Source organism: Phascolarctos cinereus, unplaced genomic scaffold (assembly GCF_003287225.1).
Source record: "Phascolarctos cinereus isolate Bilbo 61053 unplaced genomic scaffold, phaCin_HiC Scaffold_5;HRSCAF=322, whole genome shotgun sequence".
Taxonomy (NCBI): domain Eukaryota; kingdom Metazoa; phylum Chordata; class Mammalia; order Diprotodontia; family Phascolarctidae; genus Phascolarctos; species Phascolarctos cinereus.
Genome location: NW_027555958.1, coordinates 260,806,466 through 260,832,359, shown reverse-complemented (window position 1 = coordinate 260,832,359; position 25,894 = coordinate 260,806,466). Strand labels below are relative to the sequence as shown.

Genomic DNA, 25,894 nt, shown 5'->3' with positions numbered 1-25,894 from the left:
TTTAGCTCAGACTTAAAGGAACCTAAGGGATGTAGGAGGTAGAAATGAAGAGGCAGAGCATTCCAGACATAGAGGACAGTCAGAGAAAATGCCTAACGCTGAGATATGGAGTGTCTTATACGTGCAACAGTAAGGGAGGCCAGTGCCACTAGGTTGAAGAATACATTGGGGCAGGGGTAAGGAGTAAGAAGACTGGAAAAGTCAGGGTGAGGATTTGTAAATGAAGGACTTTGGATGCCAAACACAGGATTTTATGTTTGATCCTATAGGTAATAGAGATTTTTTTTTTTACTATGAGGGCAATATGATCAGACTTGTACTTTAGAAAATCACTTTCATGGCTTAATGGAGAATAGGGAGAAATTTCTAGCAGACAGACCAACCAGTAGGCTGTTGCAGTAATCCAAGCATAAAGTGAAAAGGGCCTGTATCAGGGTGGTGACAATATCATACAGGAGAAAAGATGAAATATCACAAAGATCAAGAGATGTTGCAAAGGTAAAATTGACAGCCCTTGGCAACAGATTGAATATGAGGCACAAGAGATAATGAAGAGTAGAGAATAATGCCTAGGTTGTGATGCTGGGGAACTGGGGTGATGACATTGCACTGGAAAGGAGGAGAGTTTAGGAGGAAAGTTAATGAGTTCCATATTAGATATGTTGAGTTTAAGATGTTTTTTGGACATCCAGTTTTAATGGACATCTTAGTTCAAGATACCTGAAAACCAGTTTGAGACGCAAGATTGGAAGTCAGCAGAGAGGTTAGGGTGGTTTAGGTATATTTGAGAATCGCCAGCATAGAGATGATTATTAAATCCATGGGAGCCAACGAAATCACCAAGTGAAGTACTATAATGGGAAAGGAGAAGGGGACCCAGGATAAAACCCTGTAGAATGCCCGAAGTTAGTAGGCATGACTTGGATGAGGATGCAATAAAGGAAACTGGGAAGGAGCAGTCAGATAGGTTAGAGGAGAACTATGAGAGACAATCGCATCTTGGAAACCTAGAGAGATGAGAATATCATGCAGGAGAGGATGATTGTCAGTGTTAGAGGCTTGAGAGACATCAAGAAAAATGAGTGCCACAAAGAACTGCTCCAAAATTTCAGAGAGACAGAGAGAGATACAGAAGAGAGAGAGAGAGAGAGAGAGAGAGAGAGAGAGAAGAGAGAGAGAGAGAGACAGACAGACAGACAGACAGACAGACAGAGAGACAGAGACAGAGACAGAGAGACAGAGAAAGAGATAGAGATGCAGAGAGAGATAGAGAGACACAGAGAGAAACAGAGAAAGAGGGAGAGACAGAGAAAAGAGAGAGAGAGAGAGAGAGAGAGAGAGAGAGAGAGAGAGAGAGAGAGAGAGAAAGGATGGATTTTCTTGCTCTTCCATGACCATCTAAATTTAAGTTACTCTATAAATTACTATGACTTTGGACAATCTACTGAACTTTTCTGAACCTCAGTTTCTTTACCTGCAATACGGAATAATAATAGAACAAGGGAAATGAAATGACAGCCCAAATGTTGTATTAATACCCAAGAAATGTTAAAATAATAATAATGATGATAATAATAACTGAAACCTATAAAACCTACTATGTGCCTAGCATTATGCTAGATACTTTATAAATAATATCTCATTTGATCCTCACAAAAGCACTGGGAGGTAGTTGTTATTATTATCACCATTTTACCTTTGGAGAAACTGAAGCAAACAGAAATTAAGCTATTTGCCCAGGGCCACACAACTAGCAAGAATCTGAGGCTGGATTTGAATTAGATCTTCTTGACTCCAGATCCAGTTATCTATCCACTGTGCCACCTAAGTAACTCATACATGCCCATAAAGTACACATTATATATCATGTACAAGTACATATATAAATACATAATATTAAATATATATGTATACATCTATTAAAATATATGTATGTATATATATAGGGAAAGACTTCTATTTGAAGGACTTAGGGGATGAGTTGGTCAATAATTACACAAGATCAGGAGATATAGATGGGATATTACCTGTAAAGCATTGTAAACAATTATTATTTTGTTACTTCTTAAATAGCCTCCCACATTGAATTATGCTATGTGTATCATTTCTAAAGGAAATCTGTATGGCTTGTAGAGTGATAAGCTTTGAAACTACCAAACTAACCTGTCACTTAACTGTTTGTTCATAATGAAGATAAGTTACTTTTGTATATGTATTAAATGTGGTTTTATATACACTATCTCATTTGATCATCACCACATTATAAGGTTGATTCTGCATACATTATTATCTTCATTTTATAATTGAGAGACTGAGACTCAGAGAAGTTTCATTTTGGTGGTAAAGTGATGGAACCAGGGAACAACTTCTGGTCTTCTAACTTCAAATGCAGTGCCCTTGGTATCGCATGACACAGTGACATAGTACAGTAAACTATGTTAACAATAGTGGAAGAGCTTCAGGAACCACATCAATTTCCCCAGAATTCTAATTCTAGCCAAACAGAGAACAGATTTAAAAGACTTGACAAGTAAGCTGTTCAACAAGCACTAGATGTGTTGGCATTGTGGTAGGCTCTAGAGATAATACTTTATATTTGTATAATGTTTAACAAATATAGATGGATTTTATATATTTATTTAATATAATGCTTAGAATAAACCCTTAGGTAGAACAGGCATTATTATCTCCATTTAAACTATCATGTGGAAACTGAGGCCCATAGAGGTTATGAGTTATACAGACAACCATTTAGGACTTTGCAAAATGTAATAAAACTCACAAAAGTTTACTTATATGTCATGAAGGACAGAACTACTTTTTAAAATACTTTCATCTCAAATTGCAGCTAAGAATGAAAAATATGTAATTAATTAGACCTATCTAGTTAACGTTGACAGAGCAAATGAAAATGCTGCTTGACTGTTAAATAAGGAAAATATGTGAGCACATTGATATGACTTGTATGATATTTTAAGAATCTATAGATGAGAGCTCATTGTCGCGAGAGACAGAGATTAGAAAGTGTATGTGTGTGATGTTAATTCCAAGACTGATTAAGTTAGAATAGAGAAGAAGCTGATACTGTTGGAACAATAAGGAAAAATAAGATATTAAATGAATACAATTTTTCATTGTGTTAAATGAGATGTAAAATTGTGAAGGGATACCTCTTGGGTTTTTTATTTTTCATTTTTTACAAAATGCTTACTTCCTATAATTCTGAACACATCCTTCTCTGGCCTCTCATTTTTCTTTTGGCTTCTTACCTTCCCTCAGGGTCCCTGCCTTTATTCCCTGACTTCTCCAGGGGTCCCTTCCTATTCTCCAGTTCTTCTTCCCCTCTGAACCTTCCCCCTCTGCTCTAACTCCTGTCCTTCCCCTCAGCTCTTTCATTCTTCTGAGCCTTCTCCCTTTTCCTTCTGTCCCCTTCTCCTCCTTTCTGGTTCTTTTCAACCCTTCTCTCCTGCTGTGACTCTTCCTCTTCCTTAAAGGCTTTGCCATGTTTGTGTTAATCCTGAAGCAGAGAAATGCCAGGAAAAGCAAAAGCAAAAACAAAAAACAAAACTGCAGATTGTGACTTATACCATGACTTTCAAGACATGCTTCTTCTTACAATTAACAAAAATAAATGATATCCAACATGCCCTTCCTCAGGATTACCACCAAATTCCTCAAGATATCTGAAAGCCCAGGAAGCCCTTCTGAATCCACATGTTCATCTTTTAATAATGTATTTTGTACAACTCCAAAGCTAAATGAAGCTCACACATAAAAAAGCTCCAAGCAATGGTATTCTGTAGAATGGGCTCAGGAGAAATTCTAGAGAATATCAACATACACTCATACAAACATGAACAAATAATGGGAACATGAAACAGTCTACATAATCATTTTATCCAGACCACCAGAGTACAAATGAAAATTCAAAAGGAAAAATAAATATGTTTTGTAAACTTCAATGTTGCTAAGGGTCAGTTGCTAAAATATCTAATATAACTTGGGATTCTATATTTAAATTAATCAAAAGAAAAGAAAACACATACTTCTGAAGGAAGTTCAAGGTTTGCTATGCCTTCAGGAAGTGTGATATAGTGGAAAGGTCTCTGTTTCTAGAGTCAGAAGAACTGAGTTCAAATCCTAACTTTATAACTTACTGCTTGTGTAGGAATGATCAAGTTTCTTAACGTTCGTCTACATCAATTTCTTCATCTGTAAAATGGAGGTGAACTAGATGGCCCCTGAGGTTTCTTCCAGCTCTAAGTCTATGATAATATGTGAAAAATAACCATGTCTTTCTACCTTACATATTCATGAGGTTAAATTATTAAATATAAAAGTGCTCAGACCATCATTTAATTTAATCAAGGGAAATAGCATCATGCTATTGAAAGCACATTAAATTGGGATTTAGGATACTTAGGTTCAACCACTAACCAGCTGAACTGCCTTTTATAAAATGTGAGTGTTGGAGCTAAATGATGTCTAACTCTAGCTCTAATATTTCATGATTGAGTATTCTGTATAGTTCTGTGATTGTCAACTAAATGGATAGCCACTCCATATCTAAAACAAATCCTTTTGTAAAATTCCTCATCTATAATGAAGTAATCCATTTTTTATGCTTCTAAAGAGCATAGTAAGAGCAAACGGGATGATAGCTTTCCTGAGAATTATCTTTCTTTCTTCAAATTAGAGCTTCATATATTTTTCTCCTATGCCCTCCTATATCCTTATCTCCTGTGGTCCTCATATTTTGGTACAAGTTCAGAATGGTTCACATTATTCCTGTCACTAGCATACCTTCTATGCTCAATGCTTTTCCCTTTCTAGGCCTGCATTCCATCTTGCACTATATCCCTTGGCTTTATATAAAATGATACATTCCAAGCTTTTTTTCCTTTAACTGCTTGTTGGTCTAATTAAATGTAGCTGTCTATGTGGTGTGTGTGTGTGTGAGTGAGTCAGTAGAACACATTTAGTAATATGTTCATTGCTGACCAACAACTGAACTGCTTCCTTCTCCTGTGTTTTTGTTTCAGCATTGCAAAATCAGACTATATTCCAAGAGCAAAGAAAAGGCTTTGATAAGGTAACTTTTGAAAAATGCATTTGGATAGTAGAGATAGAGCTATTAATTACTTAATCAATCAACTGCAATGCAGATTTCTCTGAGTATTAGACCAAGACAGGAAAACAGAGCATCTAAAAACAAGCTGACCCATGTTGCCCAGTCCTCTCCCTTGAAATATTAAATTTAATTCAATGAACATGTTGTAAAGCATCTACTATGCATGTATGTGTGTGTGTGTGTGTGTGTGTGTGTGTGTGTGTATAATCACTATGCTAGGCTTTAGAGAAATAAAAAAATGAATAATAATACAGAGTTCCTTCCTGCATTCTGGGAACTTTTAATTCAGTAGAGAAGATAACATATTCACAAATTTTAAGGAAAAAACCTTTTGATTCAGAACTGTGATTTCATTGGTGTAATATATATATATATATGTGTGTGTGTGTGTGTGTGTGTGTGTGTGTGTGTGTGTGTGTGTGTATATGCCCTTTATTATTTGTAGTTAGGAAGTATAGGAGAGTTGGGAAATTCTACACTGTCCTTCCTCTAGTTTAAATTCCTTACTGGATAGGCTACTTGAACAAAGAAAAGTGTAGCTTACATGTACCAAAAAATAAAAATAAAAAGATGCTGATGTTTGCCGCATGTTACAAACAGGTACAAAAAAGAAGATCCACCATTATAGTGGAAAGATGGCTAGACTGGGAGTTAAGAAAACTGCTTTCTAGTTCTGAATCTGCCAGGACCCCACTATGCAACCTTGGACAGGTTATTTTACCTTTGTGGGCCTTAAATTCATTATCTACCAAAAGAAGGTTGGAATAGATGATTTCTATGGTGCCTATTAGCTCTGACATTTGATGTCTATTTCTTTTTGCTTTATATTGCTTTCTAGGAATTCTGAGAACATATGTGTCCTCACAGTTTGAGAAGGAGAATTATGTTCTGTTTTGAGCCCTGATTTGTTGCATTTGTATTCATGACCTAGACAAGAAGAACAATATTTTTACAGTTTGAAAAACACATTCCTCACAACAACCTTTTTAAATCACTTCTGCAATATTATTCCCATTTTATGGAGAGGATAGCATCTAAAATCAGATAGAAAGGATTCTCATAGTCAGAAAAATCTGGGTTTAAGTCCCACATCTGTCACTTACTAATTCTGTGACCATGGACAAGTCACTTATTGCTTCAGATAACTCTCTAAGACCTTAAATTTCAGAATAGATGCCAAACTTCATTGGCAAACAAAGTTTATTCAGATAACTGTATAAATACAGATACATATATATGTACCTATATGTATCTGTGATTATATATGGGATTATGCACACACATAGATTGTTGTTGTTGTTCAGTCATTCAGTCATGTACAATTTTTTGTAACCCCATTGACCACAGCACACCAATACTGTTTTCTTGGCAAAGATACTGGAGTGATTTTCCATTTCTTTCTCCAATAAATCAAAGTAACCAGAGATTAAATGATGTCCAGGGCCATACAGCTAGTTACTGTCTGAGGCTGGATTTGAACTCAGGTTTTCCTGCTTCCAGGTCCAGAGCTCTATTCACTGAGCTACCTGTCTCCATACACATAATATGTTATATATACATATACACACATACATATATATATACACACACACACATATATATACGTATATATATATATGTATGTAAACACACACACATAAATATATAACAACATAATTACAAGTCCAATTCTACTCCATTCTACAATTGAGTAAACCAAGGCTCAGAAAAACTTAAGCTGCTTATTCAAGGTCACACATTTAGTGACAGAGATGGCACTCAGCACATATCATTCCAAGTCCAATGTTCATTCTACTACCACGCTATGTAGATGAGGAAGAGACCTACTTTAGGGATTATCTAATCATTATAGTTCAACTAATTTCATTTTTCTTCTATAGTATGTAAGTAGGAGTATGTAACAAAACATTTGACAGCTTCTCGTTCTAATCTTATGGATGAGATGGAGAGATGTGGACTAGATACCTAATTATATTTATTCAAAACTGGAAAAACTCAATCTGGTTGTATTTTCCTATTTCAAGTGTTGTTAAAAGTAATTTCTACTAAGAGTATCCTAGATTATTTTTAGATTTAGAAACAGTACAGTTGCATGATTTAATAAGTGCTCACCATGGGAATTTTGTGTATTTATGATACACAGACTGAAGACTATTTAAAGCACAAGATCAGAAAGAGACCTGAAGGGACCAACTTGATCAACATGCACATTTTACAAGGTAAGTGTATAATGGTACAAAGAAAATTTTCATGTTAAACTTTTTTTCTCTAGAGTTCTTTATCTCTTTCCTATCCAAAATAAAAATGAGCTTACGTGATTATCAAGTAATTATTCACACAGAGGAGAAATTGAATTTGTTCTCCTCAGCTCCGACATAATGAACTAGGAGTGAATTAAGGAAAGTTGGATGAAAGTTGCAAAAAGTCAGATCCAAGTCTTTACATCTAACAATTAGAGCTATGCAAAAGTTGCATCAGCAGGAAACAAATTCCTCCATCACTGTAGTCAATTAATCGATCAATAAACATTTATTAAGTACCTACTTTGTGCCAGACACTGAGGATACAGAGACAAAAGTTAGTCCCTGCTCTCAAGGAGCATACAATCTACAGAGGGAAACAACATTGCAAACAAATATATTCAAAGCAAGCCATACACAGGATAAATAAGAAGTAATTAAAAGAAGGAAGGTGCTGGAATTAAGAGGAGTTAGGGAAAGTTTCCTGTAGAAGGTGAGATTTTAGTTGGGACCTGAAGCCAGGGAGGTCAGTAACAGTAGATAGCATGTTCCAGGCATAGGGGATATCCAGAGAAAATGCACGGAGTTGAGAAACAGAGGACCACTATCCCTGGATTGAAGATTACCACTAGGGAGTAAGGTATAAGAAGGCTGGAATGGTAGGAGGAGGCTAGGTTATGAAAGGTTTTGAATATGAAACACAGCATCAATTATCAGTATTGATGTAGAGAGTATTCATGTTTTAGGTAGGGGTTAGACTAATTTACCTGAGATGTTCCTTCCAAATCTAAGATTCTATAATGATAAACACAACAGATAATCTATCCCATATAGGCAAAAAAATCTCACCTTGGTACCTGATTGGTATTCATTGACTGTTCTGATTGGCTAATTTTTCCTTCTGTTTTTATCTAAGCTACACAATGTTAAAGGGAATTTTGGTGTGGATAACAGAATTAAGAAGATAAGAGCCACAAGGCCCCATTTTAAGTTGTTCTGAGACTAGTGCAGGACCTTGGAGAGTTCTGACAGCTGCATATCAAACATTTGAGCAAGAGGAGTTTCTGCTCTGATTTGTCTTCCTGGAACTTAATCCAGCAGGTATTCTCCAACCAAAAACACTGACATTTTATTGGACCATCTCCATTTTATCCAGTCTAATAACATAAGTCCATGTTTTCTCTTATCTTAGTGGATGTGTTAAATCACAGAAAATCTATTAAGGTAGCCTTAAATAGAGTGGCACATTAGTCTAATAGGTAATGAAAAGTCTAGAATTTTTAATCTTGGGTCTATAATGAGCAATGGATCCTTTGTGCTTTGAGATAAGTTTGTTTAACTTCACCATGCCTAGATTTTTTTTTGTTCTGAGAATAAAAGCCAAACAATCCATTTAGATATCAAATATCTTAAATTTGAGATCAATTTAATATAAATTATTAACTTTTTGTAATTTATTTATTTTTAGTTTTTAACATTCATTTCCATAAGATTTTGAGTTCCAAATTTTCTCCCTATCTCTCCCCTCCCGCCTCCCCCAAGACAGCATGTAAATTGATATAGGCTCTCTCTCTCTCTCTCTCTCTCTCTCTCTCTCTCTCTCTCTCTCTCTTTCTATATATATATATATATATTATATATATATATATATACATATATATGTATATATATACATATATATATACATATTAAACAGATTTTCACATTAGTCATGTTGTAAAGAAGAATTAGAACCAATGAGAGAAATCATGAGAAAGAAGAAACAAATGAAAAAAAGCAAAAAAAAAAAAGAGCAAATAATATGCTTTGATATGCATTCAGACTCCATAGTTCTTTCTCTCGATGTGGACAGCATTTTCTACCATGAGTCCTTTGGCATTGTCTTGGATCTTTGCATTGCTAAAAACAGATGAGTCTATCAAAGTTAGTCATCACACATTGTGTTGTTACTGTGTACAATGTTCTCCTGGTTCTGCTCACTTCACTTAGCATCAGTTCATGCAAGTCTTTCCAGGTTTTTCTGAAGTCTGTCTGCTCATCATTTCTTATAGCACAGTAGTATTCAATTACATTCATATACCACAATTTGTTCAACCATTTCCCAACTGATGAGCATCCCCTCAATTTCCAATTCTTGGCCACCACAAAAAGAGCTGCTATAAATATTTTCGTACATGTGGGTCCTTTTCCCATTTCTATGATCTCTTGGGATACAGTCCTAGGAAAGGTATTGCTGGGCCAGAGGGTATGCGCAGTTTTATAACCTTTTGGGCATAGTTCCAAATTGTTCTCCAGAATGACTGGATCAGTTCACAACTCCACCAATAATGTATTAGTGTTCCAAATTTCCCTCATCTTCTCCAGCATTTATCATTTTCCTGTTTTGTCATGTTGGCCAATCTCATAGGCATGATGTGGTACCTCAGAGTTGTTTTGATTTACATTTCTGTAATAGATAGTGATTTAGAGCATTTTGTTTTTTTGTTTGTTTTTGCTAGGCAATGGGGTTAAGTGACTTGCCCACGGTCACACAGCTAGTAAGTGTTATGTGTCTGAGGCCGGATCTGAACTCAGGTCCTCCTGAATCCAAGGCCGGTGTTCTATCCACTGTACCACCTAGCTGCCCCTAGAACATTTTTTCATATAACTATAGATAGCTTTAATTTCTTCCTCTGAAAACTGCCTGTTCATATCCTTTGATCATTTATCAATCGGGGAATGATGTGTATTCTTATAAATTTGACTCAGTTCTCTATATATTTGAGAAATGAGGACTTTATCAGATACAATGGTTATAAAAATTCTTTGTCAGTTTTCTGTTTCCCTCCTAATCTTGGTTGTATTGGCTTTATTTTTGCAAAAACTTTTCAATTTAATATAATCAAAATTATCCATTTTGCATTAAAAATGTTCTGTATCTCTTGTTTGGTCATAAATTCTTCTGTTTTCCATAAATGTGACAGGCAAACTATTCCATGATCTCTGAGTTTACTTATAGTATCAGCCTTTATATCTAAAGTATGTACTATTTTGACTTTATTTTGGTCTGTGGTGTAAGATGTTGATCTGTTTCTAACTTCTGCTTTACTATTTTCTAATTTTCCCAGAAATTTTTGTCAAATAGTGAGTTCTTATCCCAGAAAAGGGGAGTCTTGGAGTTAATCAAACAGTAGATTACTATAGTCATTGACTATTGTGTCTTGTGTGTCTAACCTATTGCATTGATCTACCACTCTGTTTCTTAGCCAATACCCAAGTAGTTTTGATGATTGCTGCTTTATAATACAATTTGAAATCTGGTGTGGTTAGGCCAGCTTCCCTAGGATTTTTTTTTCATTAATTCCATTGATATTCTAGACCTTTTGTTCTTCCAGATGAATTTTGTTTTTTTTCTAGCTCTACAAAACAATTTCTTGGTAGTGTAATTGGTAAGGCACTGAATAAGTAATTTAATTTAGGTAGAATTGTCATTAAATGGAATTTCTTTGCCTATCTCTTGCTGTTGGGCTTTGTTAGTAATATATAGAAATGCTGATTAAATAGGTTTATTTTATATCCCACAACTTTGCTAAATTTGTTTATTATTTCAAGTAGTTTTTTACTTGATTCTCTAGGATTTTCTAAATATATCATCATATCATCTGGAAAGAGTGATAGCTTTCTTTCTTCTTTGCCTATTCTAATTGCTTCACTTTCTTTTTCTTCTCTTATTGCTAAAGTTAAAGTTTCTAGTACCATATTAAATAACAGTGGTGATAATGGACATCCTCGTTTCACCCATAACCTTATTGGAAATGCTTCTAGCTTCTCCCCATTACATACAATTCTTGCTGATGGTTTTAGATAGATGCTACTCATCGTTTTAAGGAAGATTCCATTTATTCCCATACTCTTCAGTGTTATTAATGGGTATTGTAGTTTGTCAAAAGTTTTTTCTGCATCTATTGAGATAATCATATGGTTGCTGTAAGTTTGGTCAATTGTACTGATATTTTTCCTAATATTGAACCAGCCCTGCATTCCTGGTATATATTCTACCTGGCATAGTGTATTATTCTCATGACACGTTGCTGTAATCTTTTTGCAAATATTTTATTTAAAAATTTTGCATCTATATTCATTAGGATAATTGGCCTATCATTTTTTTTCTCTGTTTTGACTCCTTCCAGATTAGATATCAGTACCATATTTGTATCATAAAAAGAATTTGGTAAGACTCCTTCTTTGCCTAGTTTCCTAAATATTCTACATAGTATTGGAATTAATTGTTTAAATGTTTGATAGAATTTGCTTGTAAATCCATCTGGCCCTGGAAATTTTTTTCCTAAGGAGTTCATTTATGGCTTGTTCAATTTCTTTTTCTGAAATGGGTTTATTTAAGTATCTTACTTCTTCTTCCATTAATCTGGGTAATTTATATTTTTGTAAATATTCATTCATTTCACTAAAATTGTCATACAGCCGGGTACAATAGTTCCTGGTTATTGTTTTAATATCCTCTCTACTGGTGTGAATTCACCCTTTTCATTTTTGATACTGGTAATTTAGTTTTCTTCTTTTTTTAATCAAATTAACCAAAGGTTCATCCATTTTATTGTTTTTTTTTCATTAAACCAACTCTTAGTTTCATTTATTAGTTCAATAGTTTTCTTAATTTCAATTTTGTTAATTTTCATTTGGTTTTCAGAATTTCTAATTTGGTATTTAATTAAGGATTTTTAATTTGTTTTTTTCTAGCTTTTTTAGTTGCATGACTGATTCATTGATCTCTTTCCGTATTTTATTCATGTAAGCATTTAGAGATATAAAACTTCCCCTGAGAACCACTTTCACTGCATCCCATAAGTTTTGCTGTGTTGTCTTATTATTGTCATTCTTTCATATGAAGTTATTGATTATTTCTATGATTTGTTGTTTGACCCACTCATTCTTTAGGATTAGATTATTTAGTTTCCAATTAATTTTTAGTCTATCTTTCCATGGCTCCTTATTACATATAATTTTTATTGCATCATGATCTGAAAAGAATGCATTTAATATTTCTGCCTTTTTGCATTGGATTGTGAGGTTTTTATGCCTTAGTAAATGGTCAATTTTTGTGAAGGTGTCATGTACTGTTGAGAAAAAGGTATATTCTTTTCTATCCTCATTCAATTTTCTCCAGAGGTCTACCATATCTAACTTTTCTAAAATTCTATTCACCTCTTCCTTGTGTATTTTGTGGTTAGATTGATCTAGTTCAGAGAGGGGAAGGTTGAGGTTCCCCACTAGTATAGTTTTACTGTCTGTTTCTTCCTGTAACTCCTCCCTTAACTTCTCCTTTAAGAATTTGAATGCCATACCACTTGGTGCATACATGTTTAGTAATAATATTACTTCATTGTCTATGGTGCCTTTTAGTAAGATGTAGTTTCCTTCCTTATGTCTTTTAATTAGGTTTATTTTTGCTTTTGCTTTGTCTGAGATCAGGATTGCTACCCCTGCTTTTTTTTACTTCAGCTGAAGCATAATATTTTCTACTCTAGTCTTTTATCTTTACCCTGTGTGTAACCCTCTGTTTCAATGTTTTTCTTGTAAATAACATATTGTAGAATTGTGGTTTTAATCCATTCTGCAATCCATTTTCATTTTATGGGAGAGTTCATCCCATTCACATTCACAGTTGTGGTTACTATCTGTGTCTTTCTCTCCATCCTTCACCTCCCCCTATTTAAGCTTTTTTTCCTCTTTTCTGCCTTTCCCTCCTCACTAGAGTTTTTGTTTTAACCACTACCTCCCTCAATCTGACCTCCTTTCTATCAGCCCCTTCCCTTTTCTTCCCCTTTCCTGTCCTAATTCCTATAGGGTAAGTTAGATTTCTATACCTAACTGATTGTTATTCTCTCTTTGAGCCAAATCTGATGAGAGTAAGGTTCAAACAATACTCATCTTCTTCCCTCCTTTTCCTGTACTGTAATAGATCTTTGTGCCTCTTCACATGATGTAATTTATCCTTTTCTCCCTCCTCTTTTCCTCTTCTCCCAGTATAATCCCTTTCCATCACTTAATTAGGTTTTTTTTTTTATCATCACACCAAAGTCAACTTATACCATGCCCTCTGTCTGTGTACACCCCTTCTAAATGTTGTAATAAAGATACAGTTCTCAAGAATTATAAGTATCATCTACCCACGTAGGAATGTAAATCATTTGCCCTTACTGAATTTTTTTTTCTTTCCTATTTACCTTTGTATGGCTCTCGAAGAGTCTTGTATTTGAAGGTCAAATTTTCTGTTGTGCTCTGGTCTTTTCATCAGGAAAGTCTGGAAGTCCCCTATTTCATTGAGTGTCCATCTCCTCCCCTGAAAGATTATGCTCAATTTCACTGGGTAGTTGATCTTTGGTTGTAATCCAAGCTCCTTTGCCTTATGGAATATCATATTCCAAGTCCTCCAAACTTTTAATGTAGAAGCTGCAAGGTCCTGCATAATCCTAACTGTGGTTCCACGATATTTGCATTGTTTCTTTCTGGCTGCTTGCAGTATTTTCTCCTTGACCTCCAGCTAAATTCTGGAATTTAGCTACAATATTCCTTGGCATTTTCAATTTGTGATCTCTTTTAAGAGGTAATTGATTTATTCTTTCGATGACTATTTTACCCTCTGGTTCTAGGATCTCAGGGCAGTTTTCTTTGATGATTTCTTGAAAGATGCTGTCCAGGCTCTTTTTTTGATCATGGTTTTCAGGCAGAGCAATAATTCTTAAATTATCTCTCCTGGATCTATTTTCCAGGTTAGCTGCTTTTCCAATGAGGTATTTTATGTTCTCTTCTATTTTTTCATTCTTTTGATTTTGTTTGACTGATTATTGATGTCTCATAGAGTTATTAGCTTCCATTTGCCCAATTCTAGTTTTTAACTAATTCTTTCCTTCAGTTAGCTTTTGTGCCTCCTTTTCCATTTGGCCAATTCTACTTTTTAAGGAGTTGTTTTCTTCAGCGTACTTTTTTCCATTTTGTCAACTGTGTTTTTAAATCAATTGTTCAATTTTTCTTCTACCTCTCTTATTCGATTTTTAAAATCCTTCTTGAGCTCTTCCAAGAAGGCTTTTTCAGCTTGTGACCAGTTTATAGTCCCCTTTAAAGCTTTGGATGTCAGTATAGTCATGTTATCCTCTCCTGAATTTGTGTTTTGATCTTCCCTCTCACCAAGATATTTCTCTATGGTCATTGTATTTCCTTTGTTGCTTCTCGCTCATGTTGTTTGCCTTTTTTTCTGGCTTTTAAAGTTGATCTCTGCTTCTGGGGCACAAGGGACATTATCCCAGGCTTCTTGTGCTGAGGGCTAGGGTCCTGGTTACTGGTTTTGTGTGCTGGGGCCTCAGGTGTTGGCAGCTGGAGGCTGGAGGCATCTGGTAGTTTACCTAGTGTTGAGCTAGAGCTGGTGGTGGTGGCTAGTGTGTGTCTGGTGTTGGCACTTGCCTGCTTCAACATCCTGGGGCTCAGGTTGTCCCACTAGTTTGCTGAGGTGAGCCTTGCCACTGGCTTGCCAGGATGCCTCCCATCCTGAATTAGTCCCTTTCAGCCACAGCAAGAGGGATCTTTCCTGTTAATCTTTCTAGCCTCCCAAGCTAAAAGACTGCTTTACCTCATTTTTCTGCTGGCTCCACTATTCCAGGATTTTTCCTAGGGCAATATTCTCTGGGTTTTTCAAGATCAGTAAGGGAACTTAAGAGCCACTTATTGCTCACTCTGCCATGTTGGCTTCCAGAAGTCAAAATAGGTGACTTTCAAACATTCCTTCTGTGGGCTGATAGCTCCAGGAGCAGCTGCACTGGCTGCAGTGGCTTTCTCTCTCACCCAGTTCTGACAGACCCTTTCTGCTGACCTATTAAGTTGTCTCTGGAATCTGTGGGCTGAGAAATCTGGGAACTGCCACTGCTGCCAGTGATTTAGTCGGGGTTCACTAGGGCCAGATCTGCCTTTGTGATGGCTTTGGCTAGGCTATGCTCATCTGGGTGCAACAGACCCTTCCTGTCAACCTTCCAGGTTGTCTTGGGCTGGGAATCTGCCTCACTCTATCTCTTTGTGAGATCTGCCACACTAGAATTCGTTCAGAGTCACTTTTTAAAGGAATTTGAAAGGGTTTGAGGGAGAGCTCAGGTGAGTCCCTGCTTTCACTCTGCCATCTTGGCTCCACCTCCTAAACTAATAACTTTTAACTGAGCTTCTTCTATAGTAGCTAGAGGGAGGGAGATTTTAATTCTGCTGCACTATGCCTTTGTCAGATCATATCTAGTTATCATATACAGGTCTGCGCACTACATTTTAAATTAACAAACTGGAGCAAATCTAGAGGGAAACAACCAGAAAGGGGAAGCAGTGTTGAGAACTATCCCATGTAGATATCACTTGAAAGAACTGACGTTTAGGAAGAAGAAGAAGAAACTTAGAGGTTATCCCTTGAAGTCTTCAGCCAGAGGCTCATTTTGAATTTTTAATAGAAGATTTTGAATAGAAAGTTATGAGGAACAGTAAGGTCTATAATGGATAGAAGGCCACATTAGAATCAAGAAGATCTGGTTTCAAATCCTTGCTCTAACTCATATTAGCTAGATGACCATAGATAATTCACATAACCTGTCCATACCCCAGAAAACCTTCTAAAACTCCATTTCTGTGGAAAATATTACAACCATGAATTTCCAGAGTTTCCACACACAGAGCTGCTGATCTGAATTGGTGAAGGAAGATTCAATGCTAGGAAAATGAAATCACAGGTCTGAATGAGAGACAGACAGAAGGACAGAAAAAAGAGAGGAGAGAAGAAACAGAGAAACAGAGATGGACAGAGAGATAGGGATAGGGTGGGGAATCTGTGCCCTCAAGGCCATATTTGGCTTTCTAGATCCTTGGGTGTGGCCTTTTGACTGAATCCAAGTTTCACAGAACAAATCATTTTATAAGGCAGATTTGTTCTGCAAAGTTTGGATTCAAAGAGCCACACTTGAGGACCTAGAAGGCCACATGTGGCCTTGAGGCCACAGGTTCCCCAGACAGTTAAAAGTAGACACAAAGAAAGAGAGATAGAGAAAATGAGAGACAGAGACAGAGACAGACAGACAGATGGTGTGCTGGGAAGGAAAGATGTTTCCAACAGGCAGTTGGACTAGATGACTTCTGAAGTCCCCTCCAACTTTATTATTCAATGATACTATATATTATGTACTGTGGGAATATAAAACACAAACTGGAGCTTCTCTGCAGTAGTTCCCAATATACAAAGTTATCTAATTCATCATACTTTTTCTTCCTAAAATTACTCTTAAATGAAGGTGAAGGAATAGAAAAGTGGGTGGTACACTATTGTAGTACTTTGCATTTGATTCCTTGGTATACTTAAAAAGCAGCCTGGGAAGGGATGGAAGAATAATATTAGGGAAGGAGGCAAAGAAAAGCCACACTGATTAAAAAATTTATTTTCACTCTTAAAATGTAAGTGCCCCTTGGGAAAATCAAGATTTACTTATGTCTTAGTGTAAATTACTTTAATTAGAAAATCAGATCAATACCAGATATCTTCTGTACTAAAGTAATCAATTTTAATTGTAGTAGGAAGAAGAGGACATTTCAGAACTGAGGAGTTGGCCTGAGTAGGGTATGAGACTTTGAGCACCCAGGTGAGGTCTGAGTGGAGCAGTGGAGAAGAAAGCAGATTATGGAAGAAGAGTTCAGAAAATTAAGCAACATGAAGGGTAACAGTGGGAGATAAGGCTCCTAGTTATTAGATTGGAGAGAGATTGAAGAGAATCTAGACTGTGAGAATAAGAAGTTTCAAATTGATTGTATAGGCAATTGAAAATGTTTGAGCAGGGAAGTCCAAGATACTTTGTACTTTTCCAGGCACTTCAAAAAGATTAAATTGAAGACTAGTATGAGTTGCTTTTGGTGGGGTGAGGGGAAAGAGATTGAAAAAAAGTCACTTAGGAGGCTATTGCAATATTGCAGTTATTAGATGATGTAGACTTGGATTAGGATGTTAATAATAAATGAGTATGATTGAAGAAGTCTGCAAATGTCTTACCTTTTCTGAAATTAATAGAGATAATTAATAACATTATATCATTAACAGAGAAATTAATAACAGATAATATTGAAAGTGAGCAGTTTATAGAACTTTTATTTTATAACTTTTAATTATAACAATGGATAGCCCAGTGCCTGAGGTTTAAATGTGCTTGTTAAGCTCCAGCAGTCTACAGGAACAAGTAAGCTTCCTGAAACATCTCAATAAAGGTCAGAGAAAAACTTAGGACCCTTGAGCTGTTCACCTAGTAGACAAATGTTAACATTTTTTTTCCTACACTTTTCCTAATCAGTTTGCTTTGGTTTTTCTTTGTGTATTTTCTTCCCCATTCCTTATTTGGAACTTATCTCATGCCCTGTAACCCATTTGTTGCTTAATCCATGTTAATCAATAACATTATTACTGAAAGATGATAAAACATGTTTGTGACACTTTTTTGTAACCATAGGCAAAAAAGTAATAGATTTAAGAATTGATGGTTTTAATTTCAATCTTTTAGACACAACCACAGAGGAATCCATTACAGCTCCTCAGATGAAGCTTAAAAGAGCCCGACTTGCAGATGATCTGACTGAAAATATTGCTCTCAGACCAGGTCTCCTGGAGCTGGTGGAGAAGAATAGAATTCCTGTTGATTCAACTATGAAAGAATCCATGAAAGGTAGTTAAAGCAAAGAGCAATTGTTTCCCATGCTATATGGGCAGACGAGAGCTATTACTCTGCGGTAGCACCTTATGGTATAACATTGTAAGATTGTCACAGTTTTGTGGAGTTTTCCACCCACACAGGTTATTATATGTAACATGAGACAACTATTCTTATATCTTGCTACCCCATCTTTGTCCATATCTGCTAAGAGTTTTATTGCCAATGATAGTTAACACGCTTGATATAATTTATGAGGCATTGAGAAGGTTCCCAGTTTTTCCCAAATATTTCCAGATATTTCACTGTTCCTCAAATTCCATTATTGAGGGATTATTCATTGCCCTCTCCAAATTATATTTTTAATAATACTCCCTGGAAAAGGTAGCACTAAAAACTTTTAAAAAATTAATTTATTTTAAACTTAGATACTAAAACTTAAATTACCCAATAAGAAAAGAAACATATTGTAAATTTAAATACTAAAACTTAAATACAAAAGAAAAAAGCATTGCCATGTGCACAGCAGAATGTAAGAGAGGATTCAAAATATACAGCAATAAATTTTCATTTCAAGAAAGCCTATAAAATAAATACTACACATTGTGTTCAGAGCCGTCCATCTTTTCTTTGCTTCCTTGTAAGTTTTCTTTTGTTCTCTGCTATAAACTTTTTACTTTGTTCTTTTTTTCCCCTTTCCTTTAAGAAGGCTACAATTAAGCATGGAGATATGTATGTATGTATGTACACATATATTATACACATACATATATACATACATATACACACACATATAAACTTACATATACATACATATCCTTAGATATCTATAATCGCGCTCATATATAGACATATACTTTCACATGTATTTATATAAGACCATACTATACTATACTCTGAGGGTGGGTAATATCTTCCTTGATAAGTCCAAGTCTTTCCATATCTTTCTAAGTCCACCAATTCATCATTTCCTACACCACAGAAATATTCCAACTTTATACTCTCTACTTATTTTAAATAGTCTAAACCAATATTGGTTAATATGGCTGACATACAGTGTAGTTTACCTATTTTCCTTTTTTGATTAAATCTATTTTAGCTTTAACTTTGTCTGAGATCATGATTACTACCCCTGTTCTGATCTTTATTTTATGTTTGTGTGTATCTCTTATTTCCTATACCTCCTGACTCCTCTACTTTACTTCTACCCACTACTGTTCCCTCCTATTACTTAACCTACCCCTTTACCCTTTTGTTTCTATTTGAATTTAGAAGACGTTTATATTTTATAGCCTTCCAAATATGTGTTATACCCAAATATGTGTTATATCCCATTTATCTAGATACCCTCCTATACCTCCCCATCCTATTTCTTCACTCTCTTATTTCTTTATAAATTTAGAAGAATCTCATTCCCTTCTAAATGTATAGATTGTTTTCTCCTTAACCCAGATCTGGTGTGAGTAGGGTTCCCTCTAAAAATTCTTCCCTTATCCTCTCTCCCCCATCCCGTTACCCTTTTATTTTTTTCTGAATTCAGAAGATTTTTATAATATATATACATATATGTACATAAATGTATACATGCATATATAGTGTATATGTACACACGTGTGTGTGTACATATATATATTTATATATATATATATATTATATATATATATATACACACACATGTATGTATGTATTGTTCCCTCTTTGACCCATTCCTGATGAGAGTAGGGCTCCAGAACTACCAGCCCTCCTCACCCATCTAATTCTTCTGTGTCACTTCTTCCTCTCGCACCTCATTTGTATAAGATAATTACTCTTTGTACCTTTTCATAAACAGTTTTACTTTTTAGAATCACATCATACTCAGCTCTACCCCAATCTTTCTTTCCAACTACCCAATTACTAGAAATAATCTTAGACATACATTTTACATTTCCTCATATAAAAAGTAAACAGTCTATCCTTATTGAGTCCTTGTTGTTAGTCTTTGATGTATAACTTTTATTTCTCTTGGATCTTGTATGTCAAATATTCTATTAAGTTCAGGTCTTGTCTTTGGTTTGTTTTTTGTTTTGTTTTGTTTTTGCAACAAAATCCTGAAAGTCTGGCAATTCATTGAATGTTCGTTATTTTTTTTCCATTCAGTATTAAGCTTAACTTTGCTGGGTTTGTTTTTTTTTTTTTTGTATTTTTGGCTGCAACACCAGCTCTTTTGCTCTTTGATATATAGTGTTCCAAGACCTGCAGTTTTTTAGTGTCACCACTGCTAGGTCTTGTGTGATTCTAACTGTGGCTCTACCATATTTGAATTGATCTTCATGTTGCTCATAATATTTTCTCTTTGAGCTGGGGGTTTCAGAATCTAGCCATGATATTCCTGTAAATTTGCCTCATCAGATATCTTTCAGGTGGTGATCAGTGGATTTTTTCTATTTTTACTTTCTCTTCTTGTTCTAATGCTTCTTTAATTATTTTTTAAATTTATTTTTCTTTAATTATTTCTTGTATTATTGTGTCAAGAATCTTTTTCTGATCATAGCTTTCAGGTAGTCTAATCATTCTTATGTTTTCTCTTCTTAAGCGGTTCTCCAGATCAGTTGTTTTTCTTATGAGATGTTTAATGTTCTCTTCTATTTCTTCATTCTTTATGTTTTGTTTTATTGTTTCTTGGTCTTTTATAATTTTGCTGGCTTCCCCTTGCCTAATTCTAATTTTCAACGAGTTGTTTTCTTCCTTAAGATTTTGAATCTCCTTTTCCCATTGGTCGACTTTTTTTTTATAATCTTGTTTTTTGGATTTTTTTGTTTTGGGTTTTTTCCCCTCAATCTCTTTCATTTGATTTTTAAAATCTTTTAAAAATTCTCCTATGAATTCTTTTTGGACAGGTAACCATTTGAAATACTCTTTGGGGTGGAAGAGAGTTTCTTTGCTTTAGTATTCTCCTCTGAAGATGAGCCCCAGGTCTTCTCTATTTCCTTGGTAGTTCTCTATGGTTGGATTCTTTCTCCTTTGCCTGTCCATTTTTTTTATTTGTAGTAGCTTAGTCCTTATAATCACCTCTAGTCCTGGGGTATGGGAGATGGTGCCTCTGGCCTCAGATACTCTTTCAGTTCTGCTCTCTGGCCTGGAACCAAAACTAAGAATTCCACCCTCCTGTAAGTGCCCACAGCCATCGGTGTCCTGCCCCACTGCTTCTGCAGTCACCAGGTGTGTGTTGGTTCCTTCTCACCCAAGGCTGCATCTTGGCAGTACAGCTGGGCCTGGTGTTCCTAATCAGTACAGGTTCCCTCAATCTTTTCCTGCTCAGACGTCTGTCTGACTGCCCACACCATCTGGGAGGTGAAAATCCCTGTGGCTGGGACTGAGGCTACCTCCCAACCCAGCTAGCCCCAGGGCTTGCTACTTGCTGATTCAATGTAACTAGCCTGGAAGTGATTAGACTTCACAGGGACCAAACCTCAGTCCTGGGATTTTTTTCAGTTGTCCCAGGTGGACCACTGTTCTGCCCCAACTCTTATTTATTTTTACTACTCAATGTTCACCCTAAGGCACTATTTTGTCTAGTTTATGGGGAAAATCTGGAGAGCTTGGAATTTTCTGACCTGCTCTGCCATCTTACTGGAATCCTCTTGTTACTAAAAACTTCATGTTCAAAATAATGTAGTAGAGAGGCAGCTGGCCTCCAACAGGAAGACCTGGGTTTCAGTCCTGCCTCTGATGTGTATCATATATGTGACCCTGGCCAAGTCATATAATCTCTCAGTGACCCAGACTACTTTCAAAATTTTGGATTTGCAATGGAAGATAGAATTTCCTTGCTGTGAATTCCTAAACCAGCAAAATCACAGGCTAGTTAAAAAATTTTTTTGAACCAATAGAACCTTGGAAGTGTAAAAACACTGGGTAAAGAGAAAAAGGAGAAGAGACTTAGAACTACTAAAGACAAACATCCCATTTCACAATTTTGCCTGACTGGCCCTGAGTGCAATTAACTTATATTAACAAATATCTATATTGATACCAATATACAAAATGATAATGTTCATCAACAGTACTTAGTGCTGCTGAGTCTCTGCTTAGCCATGTATGGATTGTATGCCTATTAAAAGTAATAGATTCTGGATCACATAGTACCAGGTTCACTTCAGACTTAGTCCACTCTGAGGCCACTACATCTTCTTCAGAGTCTAGAACAATCAGTAAGGAAAGTTTTGACTTGGTTATGCTGAGTCTGTGGAGAGGAGCTGATGAAATAAACCTTCTTTAGAAGTCACACCCAGGGGAAAAAAATCTGCCAACCAATTTAAGAGGAATACACAGTTACAAATTGACCAGGAGTCTTTAGGAATTGACCAAGAATTATGCCAGATAGTCCTTATTTTTAATTTCCTCCTCCCCCCAAAATGATCATTAATATTCTTTTTTTCTTTAAGAAAACAGACAGATCAATGAAGAACTCCTTCTTCCAATCAGTCCTTATATGTCCAGAGGAATTTCTCTGCAGAAGCTAAGAGAACAAACTTAGAACTTTAGAGGTGCAAATGATCTCAGTGGTCATCTAGTCCAACTCCCTGCCTAATGTAAAGCTCCTATCATCCAGAGAAGGGAAATGAAGCATGACAAAGTTGACAATCAATACTCCTATCTTCCAATCTCATGAATTTTCACTAAGCCAAAATATAGAACCTGTAGCCGGTTGGTCTAAGGCAGAACTTCTTAAACTGTGGGTTGAGATCCACTGAAGGGGTCAATAGTGGAAAAAGTTTAAGCCCTGGTCTAAGGTAAAATCCCAGTGAAATTTCCCTTCTACTAGAAAGAAAGTCTTCTTTTACACATGGATCTTCTTTTCCTTGGTCTTTCTGAGAATTAAATAGAGAAATTGAGGTGAAAGTGGCTAAAGAAATATTCCTCCCTTAATTGAGACCCTATGAAACAAATACTGATTGATTATATAATACATATTATTTTCCCCCCTTTTGCCTCCCTATAGCACTTCGGTCCTTCCCATGCTTTGTAGCAACTGAGGAGTACTAAATGGAGGAGTGATAGGAAGTCTTTCTTCTATAAGGGAGGTGACTCTCACTTTCATTAAGCTTTTGATAAAACCAAGTGGGTATAGTTTTTCTCCACAAAATTATGGACAATATTGGCACTTGAAAATACCCAATACCCTTGATGAGTATTGACGAAAACACAAAAAAAATTTATATATTCAGTTTTTTGAAATGGTGGCCTTCACAAAAAAGTCTTTGTACCAGACTTTTATTTAACATTGGTCTACATATGATAGTCTATATCTATATCTATATCTATATCTATATCTATATCTATATCTATATCTATCTATATCTATATCTATATCTATATCTATATCTATATCTATATCTATATCTATCTATCTATCTATATCTATATCTATATGTATATATGTATATACATATATATGTATATATGTGTATATATATATATATCCTCCTAAAAAAGCATCTTATGGAAAAATACAACTTGCCAATTCCATGCATATGGTTTCTTCTTGAAATACTCACTCTCAATTTGTGAGATAAATAAGAGATCGTCTAGTCCAGCCCTGTCTGTTTTTACAAATGAGACCAGAGAGATAAAATGACTTGACCAAGGTCAAGGAGGCTTCCTGCAGGCCACCTATAACTTAGTAGATACTTAGTAGGGTGTTTTTTGGTTTTTTATTTTTAGAGAATAGCCTAGGGCTCAGAACAAATAAATAACTTTCCTTAGGTCACACAGCTAGTAAGATTCAGTGACAGGATTTGGACCCAGGTCTCCTAGATCTGGCAGTCTAGCACTCTATCTAACCCACTAGACTGTATCTCCTCTGACTTTCCAAGAATCTTTTAATTCAGTCCCTCTTCTTGGGTTGTGAAAAATAAAATTCATTACCTATTTCCTTGTATTTGAAAACGTCTATCTAGTTACATGCTAAGTCCAAAAAGTAAGTAAGCTGTAAGTACAGTTCAGGTAAAATCCTATGAAATTTCAAATGTGATAAGTAGAAGCCTTTTATGAGTGCCAATCACATATTTGATGGAAATCACTTCCTTACTTGAAGAAAAGATGTATAAGGAGAATGCATGTTTTAAATAATACTTGGAGCTCCCAACCATTGTGGTGAAGACAGGGATTCCCAATCCCACTTTATCTTCTGGGCCTATCCTAAAACAACCCATATCTCCAAGATTTCATTGCAATTCTTCTGGTTTCTCTCTCTCGTTAACCTCCTACATCTGAAGTCTGTGCCAAACTAGGTTTTCTGAATGGAGGAATGCTTTTTCTTTTTAGGTGCCCTTCTGAGATTGGGCTATAATAGAACTGATTTCAATCTGTCAGTCAATCAGTTAATCAATAAACATTTGTTAAGGGCCTACTATGTACCAGGCACTGGGCTAAGTGCTTACAATGCAAAAAGAGGCAAAAGACTGTCTCTGTTCTCAATGAGCTCACAATCTAATGCAGGAAGGCAATGAGCAAACAAATACATGGAAACAAGCTATATACAGGATAAATAGAAAATAAGAGAGGCACTGGAATTAAGAGGAGTTGAGAAAGACTTACTGTAGAAGATGAGATTTTAGTTGGGACTTAAAGGAAGCCCTGGAAGGCAGGAGGCTGAGATGAGGAGGGAGAGAATTCCAAGCATAGAGGACAGAGCAGAGCTGAGAGATGGAATGTCTAGTTTGTGGAACAACAAGAAGGCCAATGTTACTAAATCAAAGAGTATGTGATAGGGAGTAAGGTGGAAAGATAGGAGGGGTTGTTGCAGACTGGAACACAGAAGTGCCTTACTGCATCCCTTTGTGACACAGGAATTCTGAGGAAAGAGGCACACAACTCCAGGGTAATCAGTTCAAGCTATATTAGGGAATTGATTTACAAGAGATTAATGGACAACAAGCAGGAAGGGATACCCATGGCATAAATCCATGCAGGGGTTGGCTCTTAAGTTGTTTATGTGTTTTACTGAATAGGTTAAAACATGCAGGATGTGGCCAAAGTAGTAGAATGTATAAACGTTCAACCAAGACAGAGTTGGCTTCTAGCCACATATCGTTCTTAACCTAGTGAGAATGAGTTTGTTGCTCCTAACTACATCAATGATCCATTTATACTCCACAATCCAGCCATGGCTGGCTTACACAATCTTCACACTCACTTCTTCCACAACGGATCTTGGACTTCATGAAAAAACAGGGTTTAAGGATCTTGATTTCCATGATTTTCGTAAATTGTAAATATACAACATACCAATTGTATAAGCAAGCGCACAGCATAAGGGAAGAGTTTAAAATGGCAAATATAGTGGAGCAATAGAGCACATGGCATGGTTTTAGTTTTATTAACAAAAATATCTAAATTACAATTGTCATTGCCTCTCTGTGGTTCAACTCTCCAGATGCTCTTACATGACCATGGAGAGGCAAAGATATGCATGTGCCGTGTGGTATGCACAATCTGTGTACCAGTTCTCATATCACCAATTGGATCAGGTTACATAACAATTACAATGGAATAGTCAGGTTGACAAACCTAATATTCAGTTAGCAGAAAGAATAAGATTAGTAGCAATTCGGCCCTGAAAGGGCTATTGGACAGAGAACTCTGCTGTGCTAAGTAAGCATGCCATTGATTCAAGGTAGGGGTTTGTGCAACAGCAGAAGTGGGCTTTATCAAGCTATTGTCAATCTACCCCTTTATAGGTGACCAGAATCCATGAGTCTGCTATGCCCTAGGCTGGAGTCACTGCCACGGGATCCAACTATATCCCCAATTAGATGTAGCAACATCTT

General features: G+C 35.9%; 1 protein-coding gene across 6 annotated transcripts in view; it reads left to right on the top strand.

Moving 5' to 3' along the window:
* Window positions 1–25,894, top strand: part of MYOCD (myocardin) — a 155,654-nt gene that overhangs the window by 63,323 nt on the left and 66,437 nt on the right. For 5 of the 6 annotated variants that reach the window (XM_020965975.2, XM_078155780.1, XM_078155781.1 and 2 more), the window contains 3 exons: window positions 5,043–5,092; window positions 7,275–7,350; window positions 17,934–18,095. In XM_020965975.2, coding sequence (XP_020821634.1) covers window positions 5,043–5,092; window positions 7,275–7,350; window positions 17,934–18,095 — 288 coding nt within the window. The remainder of the gene's footprint in view (window positions 1–5,042; window positions 5,093–7,274; window positions 7,351–17,933; window positions 18,096–25,894) is intronic. The other variant, XM_078155782.1, reaches the window with a different exon arrangement.